Source organism: Hylaeus anthracinus, unplaced genomic scaffold (assembly GCF_026225885.1).
Source record: "Hylaeus anthracinus isolate JK02 unplaced genomic scaffold, UHH_iyHylAnth1.0_haploid 5, whole genome shotgun sequence".
NCBI lineage: Eukaryota > Metazoa > Arthropoda > Insecta > Hymenoptera > Colletidae > Hylaeus > Hylaeus anthracinus.
Window position 1 is genome coordinate 4,792,433 of NW_026535322.1, and position 13,620 is coordinate 4,806,052.

A 13,620-nucleotide genomic window follows, 5' to 3' on the forward strand; every position below is an offset into this window, starting at 1 on the left:
GCAACGATAGATCTCTGAGCGATGCTAATCTATACACAAGGTTGCACGATAACGATGCAACAAGAATACATACTGTCATCTCGGAACTACAGTCAACGCTTCCTAAAAAAGTTTGACGACGTAAAAGTTCAAGAAAATTAAACAAGTAATACGAATCGTGCAAGTAGAAACTTACAATTACCTCGAGGGGATGTTTTCACCCCTAATGGCATAGCTCGAGCGATGCTAGTACTGTAACTATTTTTCGTTTAGGGGTTAAAAACAACTCCTCGAAGAAATTGTGAGTTCTCTCGCTTAACTCAAATCCTTATTCGTCCTCCACACTACTCGTCCAGACCCTGCTTCCCTGCGGCTATTATCTATTTCCCAGAACTAAAATCAAGCTGAAAGGGTGAACATTTGATGATGTTGACGCAATTAAAGTGAACGTGCCTGGGATACTCGACGAGCTCTCGGTAGAAGACTAGCAACGATGTTTTCAGAAGTGGCGGAAACTTTAGAGCAACTATATACGATCGACAAGAGCCTACTTCGAAGAGGACTGTTAGGACTCGCTCATCCTATCGACCATCCCTCGCATGAGAGTATAATGGAGGACCGCCATTTTATCCAACGGAATTTATCCGTTTTATTTCACAGTTCGTTTCCTTATTTTATAAGACCATATAACCTGTTTTATTTACATCGATAATTGTACCTATGTATTGGTCTATTAACTTGTTACTTTTCGATGCTTTATATTATTTACATGTTTGTTACTGGCCACTCTACAGCTCGGGTACCTCGGGATTGCTATGCCCGTACTGCAGCTACAATTAAACATAACTGCAGCTCCTGAGGGTCCATTTTATTTTGTTAAAATTTTCTCCCTACCGCCCCCTCCCAAAAAAAAACAACTCACTTTCATATTCATCACGCCCACCCAATTGTCCTGCACCAGATTCCCCCGAACAAACAAACAAAAAAATAAATAAAATATCCTCTCGAAACGATCCAAACCACGAGCATACCTGACGAACTCAACAGAGACTCGACGCGAGAGCAAAGCTAATCTCGGAGTCATAACGGGGTAGCGAGTTATCCGAAAGGGATTATGGGTATCCGCGATACCTTCTGGATAACCTGTCGAGCTATTACGCTATTACGACCTGGGGGCCATTAATGGAGCCCATGCTGTGCACGAAGGAGTCACGTTACGCACGCATGCGTGCCAAACCCGAAGTCTCCGGTGTGCACGCGCCCGTCCGCGCAGAAACGCTCTTAACCGCGCGCGTTTTATTGCACACGAGGCGATCGTTCCAAGCCCCGAAGAGGGAAGGGGAGAGGGAAGAAACGGTTATACGAAATACAATACTTTCGTACGTGACATTCGAGCGGGCTGCTGCATTTCCAGCGGGCCGTGATACGCCTCCATTCCTCCGCTCGAACGGACGAAAACTTTTCCTTCTGCGTGAAGCGACGTCGACGACGCTGACGGCGATGCTTTCTTTTCCACGCGCGGCGGAAACGCGCTCGGGAGACTCCCCCGAACTCCACGGCGAGCGAATCCGTTGCAAGCACGATTGCATCGGGTTATTGGTAACGGAGACCGCGCCAACAGCCGTCACGTCACGTGACGGTTTCATGGGTTTTCAATTGTCTCGACGACAGGAATTTCCTGACCGCGAATACTTGGAAGTTTATCGACGAGCGGAAATACGCGGAGATTTGTTATTTGAATGGTTGTTCGAGTAGCGAAGTAGTCGAATGGTGGAGTATTCGACTACTTAACTATTCGATTCCAAAAGTTGATTAAGGCCGAAAGCGTATCCTCGATAAAAAAAAAAAAAAAATGAACGACAGAATTCGAGACAATTGTTCCTAACCAAATGTTTACTTTTCTATCTTGAAAACCTCACGAAGTAGATTTGCTATACGACGAAACGATAAGACTTGACTGATGTGTAGTCATTCAAGAGAACATAATTCCATGCGTTTCATAAATCAAGAATTCAATCGGTTCGAACGAATGGAAGCAATTTAATTTCTATGAAACGAAAATCTATGGACGAAGAAAATGAGCTAACATAAATTGCTTGTTCATCTACTTGCGGCGGGGAAATGATGTTCTTTGTCGAGGGAACGGGTTCCCAAAATGTTTGGAATCCACTACTTTAAGGAATGCTGCCCGCGTCGCGACTCATTCCGCTGACCCGGCTAGATTTCGCCTTCCGGAGAGAGGAAATTGAGGAAACGATAGGCGTGAGATAAGAGCGCAGAACAGTGTGCTCCGCATAAGTATTATTTCGCACCACGACTGAGAATGCTCGAGTAATTTATTGTTTCAATAAAGAGCATCACACACTTACGTGCTAAAGTTAGGAAACTTGTTTACACGAGGTGATGTAAACATTTGAGTTCGAGAGAAAATATTAAGAAATACACGGTCGAGATGGAAAAGCATGTTGCAGTGTTGTACATCATGCGAAATAATTTAGTTGTATATCTATTGAAGCAATACTTTACTCGATGCCTGGAACAAATGTACGAGAAGACGTAAAGGACCCAAATGAAAAACAATATTTTAGAATTATTGATTTTTCAAGACCCGTTGACGCTGGATGGGAACGAAATTTTGTGATTCCAATCTAAAATTTTTAAATTTGGAATGATTTAGAATATTGAATTTCTGAAATTTTTATACAATTAAATACGACAAACTTGTTATTTGTACGTGAGATTTTCATTAATCAAAATGTCAATATACTCTAAATCCCCATTTTTGTCGAGGCTCGATTTTAGATTACTTTTTTAATATGTTTAGATGGATGAGTTTGTACATTTCATCGTCGATAAATATTAAACAACCAACGTCAACATTTGACATACAACGCCACAGCTTTTGCGACTCACCTCCGAATTTAGCGTGGATCGAAGATGTTTAATATTCATTCCAGCGTACGCTTTTCCCCACGCAATCATTTTTCAATCCAGATCACCGATATTAAATTCCGATTTATCCGCGAAAAGAAAAACACGTTTTTCGACAAATGCAAATCTTCTTTTACGATTGTATTAAAAATGTTATAATTTTGCACTTTTCATATAAAATATGTAAAGTACGTAAAAAAAAGCAATTTAACTCCAGTCGTGCGCACAAGTTCACATAATTTATTTCGATCCTGATGCACGATCGTTTTTTTTCTCGTTTCAATTTCTTAAACCAGAAGGAGATTAATAGGGATTTATTAGTTACGGGTGCAGAGCACCATAAATCGTTTATCGTAATTCTCTCGAAACCAATAAATCTTTATTAATCCTATTTTATTATTTCGATTGTGTCTGTTGTTCTTATTGTTTTATATTGCCAACGAAGTGTCATTTATCACACTTGAGTATGTAATCGAGCCTCAATAAATCCTATTCCCTGATATTCATCCAATTGTCATATTTTATTTTCATACACGAATTTCCATAATAAATACTTTTTTCCAACACATAAAAAATAAAAAAATCGACATATAATAATTAGACTGTGAATATTTATGCATTCGTGACAAACGTACAAATGCTTAAATATATAAAATATAACAAATAAAATACATGTTGAAACATTTAAAAGTCAAACCATACTTTAAGTTAAATTTTTGTTCTTCATTTATGTATGTACAAATTTCCATAAACATCTGCAGTCTGATAATAACCAAACAAAAAATTGTATAAGTCACGCTACTTTCAAAGCTGACTAGCTAGTGATTGGCAAACACATCTCCACGTTTAAAATCACATTCCTTATGCGACCCAGCCATCTGGAGACCTCGTTTTACGCCATGCCTCGAAGATTTTTATAATCGATAAAGACATTTTTAATATTACTAAATATACCTCTCCATATAATATGTAATCTGGCTAATTTTACATTTCCGTCTCCACTCTCCGACTCTTGAATTATTTCCCGCCTTGCCTTTAAAGTAATTAGCGCGCGTTTTCGGTTCGACGCGATTATTAATGTGCGAAAGCGCACGTCTCGCGTTTTATTGTCCCGATCGTATTCTTTTTGGGCGTCGTAGGAGAATATTTTAATAAGGAAACGAATAAGGGTGCGTGTGCGTGAAAAATTCAAGCTCGCGTATGAAATAATAATGGGGGCGTAGGTCCTAACGAGGAAATTGGGTCGTCCCAAATTTAACATCGTTAATTATGTTGATGTGTGACGCACAGTCATAGGTAAAATTAAAATGCGAGGATATAAAAGGAGCGTTCGTCGAGTGATCAGGTTAAAATACACGTTGCAACATTTTCGTTCATTATTTGAAATTAATATTCGGTACCGAAGACATCGTTTATGGACACGCGAGATGGCAATTATTTAAAAATAAACATTTACTCGGGCGGAGCATGGATTATTGCGAACCTTGGCCTTTCTATTATAGTTTTTAGATTAAATCGATCCTCGAATACGATGTGAGAGATTGCAAAAAATTATACAGCGCGATATTGTTTGTCTATTTCATTATTAATTGTATTTTTACTATCGGTAAGTAATTAGGTTAAAGCCGCTATTTAATATTAATACACGAGATAAATGGCGCCACTTCTCAGCGTAAAAGGAAAATTATTCGAAAGAAATAGTATGAAATATGAATTGTCATAAGAAATAAATAAAATATACTAATACCTAGTGACTGAAATTATTTATATAAAAGTTACAATTTATCACCGATACCACGAAACTTTTCAAACAATTTTTTGATTAGAAATTATAAGGTACACTATAAAACATCGTCACTATGTATTTTCTTCCTTTCTATCTTTATCTTTTCGAATTCAACGGTAGCACACATATACATGAAATTTCAAAGTCAATAATTCCGTGATACATATATAATGTCTAAAGATCCACGCAAATGATGTACGAACATGTATATTTAGAAAATTATGCGATTACGTCCCCCAATATATTTTACACTGTACGTTTACGATTTGTTCGCAACCGTTTCGAAAGAAATTGTCATTTGGAGCCAAGGTCCGAAAGGGTTGAAACGAATTAAATTGGTCGGCGTTGCAGCGAATGTCAGAGAGAAAATGTGTATCGCACATTTGTACGTATACGATTATACTCAAGTTTATTGCGCCAATCTATACGGTTGTAAAACAAACACAAGGCCGAAGGCTCCAATACGTAACAGATAGCGATATCGTTCGCATAACGAATAAATACCTATTTGCCCCTTTATGTTGTTCGAATAAATTATCATTTAACTTCAAAACGTTACTCGTGTTTGGTGTTCGTCGTATAAATAAATATATCGTACGAGTAACAGATAAACAACCTCGTATGAGCTGATTATTTGGTAAAAGATTTAAGTAAAATTACGAAATTAAATATTTCGTAGAAATGAATATACTTATTCATATAATTTTGCCTGTTTCTGCTAAGAACGAGCCCTACGCCCTCGGCTACCGAACTTCAAAGCGATGCCGCACGCGTGTATCAGTGTGATAACTACTAATCCAAATTAAAGATATTTACAATAAACAAATTGCATTTTTGAAAAACTATCAAGTACAAGTGTTTAAATTTAGCCTAAATAAGGTCGGCGATTTTAGTCTCATTTTCACTTGGAAAATTTCGCTGATCCATTAATAATATAAAGGTGTATTGAACACTATAAAATTTTAGTTTGCATTAGTAGCAATCAAATGAATAGATGTGAGGCATCGTTTCGAAGTTCGGCCAGCCGATATTTGTTTTCACAGCTGTGCCGACTGGTCAAGTCAACGGTCGCTCGAGCTAAGGAAACAAACAGTGGGGATGATTTCATTCTAATTATTTGAGGTAAAATTATTTCTGATATTCGGACGACACTGCTAAAAAATCCCAAAATATTAAATACGACCAATAATCTCGACCCTGTCGCAGACTCATTAATCATCTCGCGATACCGCGGCGCGGTGTACGTAGAAAACGCGACGGAGGCGAGCGAAACTCCGCGAAACTTTCACCCGTCAGAAATCGGTTTTAACGCGGTCAGACAGGAAAACAATAAACCGTGACGGGAGAAGAAAACGAACGAGACGATCGAACAAAAGGCCCCGAAGAATCGCGAGAAAGCAAGGTAAAAAAATCATCGCACTCACATTGATCGAATATCTTAAGCATCGCTTTCTTCAGCTGCATAATCGTGCGCTGACCGTGGCGAGGCGCCTCGACGAAGTGGAGCAATCACGTACATAACCAATAACGTCGTCGTGTAAGAACCGTGCGTGGCTCGTCTCGCGTGAAACTCGTCGTTTCGAGACCAGTCCATCCTTCAGGGTACGAAAACCGCGATGTCCTTCAAGGACCAAGCGCGCGTCTCGCGGGACACTCGCTCGCTCGACAGGCCACGATTCTCCATGAGCGCATCCTTGTTCCTCTTCGTGTTTCCTCTTCTTCGTTTCACCTTGCCCCCCAACCTCAAGCCACTTCCAGACCAACCCAACGGTCGTCGGGTCTGAGGTCTGGCGTTCTGGCGCGCGAAGCAACACGCTTCACGGGGAAATGTTGACGTCGCGTCTCGAGGAAGCGGTCGTCCTCGTCACTTCCGGCGTGCTGGAATTCGGACGACGAACGAACTCGTTCCTACGCATTCAGCGATCTCTTCGCTTGGAATATATATTCTTTCTCCTAGGTTTCCTCTATTTGTCTGGACTTCAAGGGGTGCCTCTCTTCTACTCGGCTTCCTCCTTGTACTGTCTTCAAAGTATGCTCCACTTCTGCGATGAAGCTTGCGTTAAATGTCGTTATTATACCCACGTGGGGTGTACAAAACGCTGACGATCGGAGACTTCAACGTTCGATGCGCGTCGAGGTAGGTGCGAGTCATTCGTTCGCAGCGAAGAATGATTAATCGTAGAGGATGTTCAGCGACCGATCGAACCGATCTATCGGACACGTGGCACTAATTGTTAACACAGCACGGAAAACCAACTCACGACACGCACCGTGGAACTGGGTGGTTCCCCCGAGCGCTGTTCGCCGAACGCTGTATTAATCGTGAAATCGTTTCGTGGAAGACGCCTTGACCGGTCGTGCTCCGAGCGTGGCGATCGTTCCGCGAACAATTAACGATCCTCGATACGCAACGCTGACCAATTCGAACGATCGAACGGTTAATTGGCTACGAGGATCTCGGATTCTGAGCCAATTTTCTGGAAAGTCCTTTCGAAACGATTACCGATTTCTTTTTTTGACAGACTTGACGACATTTTTATAGAAGCTTTCTCATTGGGCATCTCTGAAGAAATATTGTAAGGCGTTGAAAGAGAAGCACTATTAAAGTTCGCAATTTTTAATCTCACTGTGTACACATTATTTGTAACGTCTCAAGTACGCAGACCTAACGATTGCAAGGTACGCGTAAGGGTACCAACTATGAACCTTCTTCGACTCGATTTTTTTTCAGTGAATATACTTTACTAATAGTAGAAATAGCTGACGTCTAGACAGTAGCGCAACTTCTTCGCGTCCGATCCAATTTTGAGTCAATTCTTTTTTGGTAACGTTTCAAACACGCGGATGTTTTTTCAGCGAATCGACCCCCAACGATAATTCTCGCGTGTCCACTGCAGTCGTGGAACGAACAGCTGACGTCCAAACAGTATCTCGAGCGGCTCCTTCGCGTTCGAATCGACGTTTGAGTTATTCTTCCTCCGACAAAGGGTACGAACGGGAAGCTCTGATTTACGAGCATTCCCCTGTCCTCGCGCCGCTGATGCTCGTCTTCTTTCCGTTTGAAAGAAAAAAGGCGCCAATCGTGCGTCGTATCTTCGAGGACGTGACGCCGTCAGTTTCTCCGATTCTTCTTTTTCCAATGTCGGCGAACGTATCCGCGAGACCTCGGGCCACGAGAACGAGTCGAATTCCGTTCGATTTCGAGGATCGATGTCACTTCGACATCCGGAACACCGCGATTTCACAAGCGTGCACGGTGGTGCGCGCTCGCTCGCGCGCGCGCGCGCGCAAGCTTGTTTACCTTCTCGCTTCTGTGTCACCAGACTTCGATTCAGAGTCGAACGGCATCGATCAACGTCGAGATCGCGCCGGATATCCGTCGAAGCGTCTACCAGTGAATTCCAGCGGATATTTTCTTGTATCCGAATGGCCACTTGGAGTCACTTTTACGACGCGAAAGCGATCGAATTATCTTCGAATACGAGTTTTGTTTAATATTTCAAAGATATGGAATCTCGTGATGTGTATATGTATGTTCGCACACGCTGGTACGTGGCTTGTGTACCTATGATGTAATTATCTTTACCCGAGGGATTTCGTACTGTGGAATCACCGTTCGTCCAAAACTGCGTCGGAATTGTCACTTCGCGTTACAAACATCTGAATGTAGACATTTGGAGCATCTTCTATCCGAGTACTCCGAAATTATCTCGTATCGGAACGAATAATAAAATTGTCACTTTGCGTTACAGAGATGTTTCAGCGGAAATTTGGAGTATCTTGTATCCGAGCACTCCGAAATTATCTCGTATCCGAACCAAATAATAAAATAGCCTTTGCAAATCACTCCGAACTGTCTTTCGAACGCATCATTTTAAAAATACCAAACTATTATACACTTTCGCCCCGAAACCTTTCGAACTCGTTAACATATGCGCGCACCGAAACATCGAACTAATCTATCCGCACATGATTACAGACACGTATGCCCATAAAATGATGCAATTATCCTCCTCGTTCCGCGTTGCAACGTGCGTTCGCGATTCGTTGAAAACAGCGTCGCAGGAAATCGTCGATCGGCGCGACGGCGGTCATCTTGCAGCGGATATCTTCGAGGGATTTTTTATCGGGTCGAGATCAGTGATCGACGCAGTAAACAGTTCGCCGATTCTTGGCGACGCGTCGCGTACTGTGGCGTACAACTGGCGATCCGCCTCGCGAATGCACGAGTCGGTTTGTTTACGATAAACGGTTTCACTTGGTGCGCTGAGAGCGACACTGGCGGCCCGCGAAACGAAAAAGGTGACCGTTACGGAGGAAGGAGGCAATCTTTTTGTCCGCTCGTGTACGAATAAAGCGCGCGACGCACGAAATTGCACACATTCAAACGTCTCCCGCGCGAGTTTAACCGCGACTGCCGGAGCCGAGTCGAGTTACTCTCTCGCGGCTCGCACGAAGCGCCCGCGGGGTGGGGGAGTGCGAGAGAGTCGGGCAGGGAGAGCGAGAGAGGGAGATAACAGACGGAAACAGCTGCGGCTAGGCAGAAAAGAGTGCAGGACCGAGAGAGGGAAGATTTCACAGTCACCGAGAAGGAAAGATTTTAGAAACAGCAAGTCAAAACGAGAGGGAATATTAAGAATCGATGTGTGTGTGTGTGTGTGTGTGTGTGTGTGTGTGTGTGTGTGTGTGTGCGTGTGTGAGAGAGAGAGTGAAAGAGAGAGATGAACTGAAGATTTGGAGTCAAAGGGGAACGAGAGAGAGAACGCTATACGACAGATAAGGTGGGAGGCACGGTGCACTGAGAAATTCTCATCTTTTTTTCATTTAGAGTCATTTTCGTACCCAATCGGACACTTCCGAGACCAATAGTTCTAATTTTTACGAAATTTTTATGTATGCCTTTCAGTTCGTTTAATAGTAAAGTTTAGGTGTCTTTATACTCGGTCATGTATGACTCTAACTTAAACAAATGCACTACATAATGCATTTTACAAAGAATTATAACATTATAAGTGATTTAAATGATTACGTCCACTTATCAGGTAAGTGGGGCCCTTTCATAGAAGGTTGCGGCACTGTCACGCGTCAGCTGGCACTAGTATAAGTCCTTCGCGTCAGACTCCGTCTATAAGTACCTTCAACAATTAATTACTTGAAAACGAAGTCTCTAATCAAATATTCTCATTCTTGCTTTTCGTCTCACTTTAGAATGTAGAATCACCCCTTAAAATTTCTAACCTCTATGGTCATAAAATGATATATATATATACATTGAAAATGTTGTGCAGTCTTAAACTGAAAATAAACGTTGCATAAATGTAATATATTCTGTTAAGTTACCCATAAATAAATGTGTAAATAAGTATCTTGCCCCTCCACGTCTCATAAAATTCTCAGTTTCCAGTCGAACGCGTCGTTCACGCGTCGACGTCGCGTTTCCCGGTATAATCGAGAAAAAACGCGCGCGCTTTTCCAAGAAGAACGTAACACGTGATTCCGTCATAACAAATTCACCGAGTGCACACGCGTGCACGAGCTTCCGGCTACCGCGTCGCGTTAGAAAGCCGAGAATCAGGCTAGCTCCGACGAAATGGCAAAGTGTATTGGAGTCCAGAAGGCGAAAGAGAACGATGGCTCGAAGACGGGTGGTCAGATAAAAATTGTTATCTGTTTCTTGGCCCGTCGAGTATGTGCTTACATCGGCTTTCGTCTGATAACCACGCGCTTGTTCGTTCATTTACGTAAGTATATGAACGTCCGGCGAGACGACGAGGTTGGTGGCAAAAAGGAGAGGGATACGTGTAGATTATGCTCGGAGTCTCGTTCCACGAAGTACGCGCGACGACCAAGTTTATAGCGGTGCCCGGCTATACGCAAAAATTTCGTCCCGAATATAAGCGAAAGAATTGCTGGAAGATTCTTCCATACAATTCAATGAAACGTTTATATAAAGAAACAATGAAAAATATAAGGAAACTGTGTTTTTTTTTCTCACAAAGAAAGAGACGAAATTATTTTCCGTACAATCCAATAGTTCATCATAAAATCTTTCACGTTGTAATTGAGGTTATGTCTTAACCCGATTTAAAACGGCCGTCATGCGTAAAAGGGATGCGCACTCGTATATAAAGAACGTATCTCGTGGCAGCTACATCAAAGGTACCGCCTCCAAGTGAAACTTGTGTACGATCATTATTCTGTAGTAATACACTTCAGGCGACTAATTAAGCTAAGAATTAAGGCTCGACGCTGTATCCCATTCACTGTCCTCTTCGAGCGGTCTGTTTGAGTTCTACCAGTTCCGAGGGAAAAATCTCCACCTGTGTCTCGCATATTGATAAACGGCGGTCCCGATTTCCGAACATTACGTGTAAAGGATTTTAGCATTAGCGTGCAAAAGAATGCTAGCTTATCTAAACAGCGAGAAACGATTTTAAGCGGTTTAGATAAGCTAGCATACCGTTAGAAATTGGGAACTAATCGAGTCGAGGTTTACCGGAAAAACCTTCTTGATGACTCCCGCTCATATGAAACTTAAATGCAAGCATGTCTCATCTTTTACACTACATAACATGTATGTTATAGTTAATTGTTATTTTTCATTAGACTATAGGCTCCCAAAATGAAAAAGTTATGTAAATCTCTCCATAATTCTCCCATTAGAGACGCCAGTAGTCTAAAAGGGCCCACCAGCTCTATTACAGCTCGGGTACCTCGGGAGATTGCTAAACCCGTACCGTAGCTACGATCAAACATAACTGCAGCCCCTGAGGGTTGTTCCTAATGTAGAAACTAACCAACAGTGAACCTTCCGATACGCGCAATCAGGCATTAAAATAAACTCCATCCACGAAATCAACGACAACCGTCGCCCCACCGGTTTCTCACTCGCGGATATTGGAGTGCGATACGTAAATATCAATTTAACGAGTTAATAACCGTCGTTCGTTTTATTTTTTTTTTTTTTCTGCGTTAGGCGTCCCGTTCCCCCTTTCCTTTCCTTCCGTTCAAGCAAATTGCGCCGCGCTACGTGGGCGAGTTAATTAGACGCTTACTTACGCGTGACGAAACAAACACGACGACGCGCAACGGGGTGGAGAGAGTTTTCAATGAATTCTAACCAACAAATCCCGGCGTCGGTCGTGGGCCGAAATAATGTCACGACGATTAGTCATCGTCAAGTGCCCTCGCGACAGAAGTGCCGCGATTCTGGCCTGCGAAGAGTCTTCTGACCTTTCTCGAACGATGCACGCGCGTGTGCCGACGATGACGCCAGAGGGGAGAGGCGAGTCGCTCTCGCAAATCGCCTATAGCCGAGTCGATTTTTCTGGGTTAACGAGTGGCGAACGTGGACGCGCAAAATCGAATGTAGCTCACCGTTTCACGCACCAGAAATAATCCTAGCATTCGCGCGACGACGCGACGCAGCTTGTCGGACCGCAGCGAGTGCAACTCGAGGGTCAGGTGGCTGCACCGGGCGAGTTGACGAGGAGCCACATACTTTTTGGTACCAGGAGCAAGAGGATAGATCACCTAGCGAGCGCAAATACCTGGAGGGATGGTCATTGATGAGTTTCTAGGTAATTTATACAAGTTTCAAAGGGGGCATTCAGCGGAAACAACAGTTGCGAAACTGTTGAGTAATTCCCTTGTGTCCTCTGCTTTGATTCGTTGCTTCGAAACGACTAGACGAATCGAAGCAGGGTATCAAAGAGAATTACTGGACAGTTGTCTCCGCTGAATGCACCCAACCTCTTGGTGGGATTACTCCGCCCAACCTGGCGGTGGAGTAATAGAGCCATCTTCTTGCCGGAGAAAGGATTAACATACTCCAGCAGCCAGAGGCTCCTTTCATTGGAAATACAAATGCAAGGGAAAGAAAGTTTCGCTGATTAAAAGCAACGTTAGAGGCTGGACTGTCGGTTCGTGCACGGGTACCATACCTCGAACGCTAACTCATCAGTTGCATAATCCGACAGACTCGTGTAGGTACGCGAGTGGAACCCCCCGGCAGGGCATGTGTGCTCGTGCGCGCACGTACATCGTTCCGCGTGAAAACGTGACGGACTGGCCAACTTGCTCCGGGCATATCTGTCTCTTTCTTCGTCTCTCCACAGGAAGAGTATATTCCTCCACGTACGAGTAGTCGCTACTCGCTTCAGGTCTTCTATGCTCTTTCGACGAAAGCGCAGAGGCCTCAACGCGCGTGGCCGATATCACGATTCCCCGTCAGCCACTCCGTTCCCCGAGGCGTCGTCATCAGGGACGAGCAAAAGTTTGCTCGACTGATTAGTGACGAATTTGAACCTAGACACGTTTATAGATTTCACTGCTCACCATAAATGATGTTACGGGGACCAGAAAGTAACCAATCTGCCATTTAGCGTGCAAATTTCCAATACCTGATCGATAAAAATCAATTGGTACACAGTCTTCCGATAAATGATAAACAAGTATTGACATTCGCAGAAACGACATTACTTTCTGGTCCTTCTGATAGTTGCTCGTGAAACTATTAATTTTGTCGTTCGAACGACACGCACCTACGATAAGGAAGGATTAATATTGTTCGAAGATTGTGAAGCAAAGACGTTCCTCGAAAGTTAAGTGACCCAGATCTCCTTCAATCTTTAAGAGATCCTGACTGTACGTTATTCGAAGTTCGTTATAACTGGCAAGTTGGCAAAACACCCTACCCCTCTCAATTGTAACGAGTGCCTTGTCAGGAAAAATAACTGACGTGTCCTGTCAGCCGAATATTATCGTTGCCCGTTGCGCGTGCCACAGCAAGGAAGACATTTCTGGAGCAACGATGTCGTGTAAAGTAGCGAGCTCGCGTTGATTGCGGTACGTACAATCAAACCTTTATTTCGACCACGAAATCGTTCTCGGCGAGAAGGTGGGCGATGGCCAGAGGGAAAAAT

General features: G+C 43.1%; 1 protein-coding gene across 5 annotated transcripts in view; it reads right to left on the reverse strand.

The window, feature by feature from the left end:
* LOC128895519 (dual 3',5'-cyclic-AMP and -GMP phosphodiesterase 11) overlaps window positions 1–13,620 on the reverse strand; it is a 71,958-nt gene that overhangs the window by 25,702 nt on the left and 32,636 nt on the right. For 2 of the 5 annotated variants that reach the window (XR_008461813.1, XM_054158187.1), the window contains exon 1: window positions 6,121–7,227. The exons of the other annotated variants lie outside the window; for them this stretch is intronic. Coding sequence is in view for 1 of the 2 variants with exons in the window: in XM_054158187.1 (XP_054014162.1) it covers window positions 6,121–6,160 (40 nt within the window). In the remaining variant the exon portion in view is untranslated. Of the gene's footprint in view, window positions 1–6,120; window positions 7,228–13,620 lie in introns of those variants that run through there. 5 annotated transcript variants of the gene reach the window in all.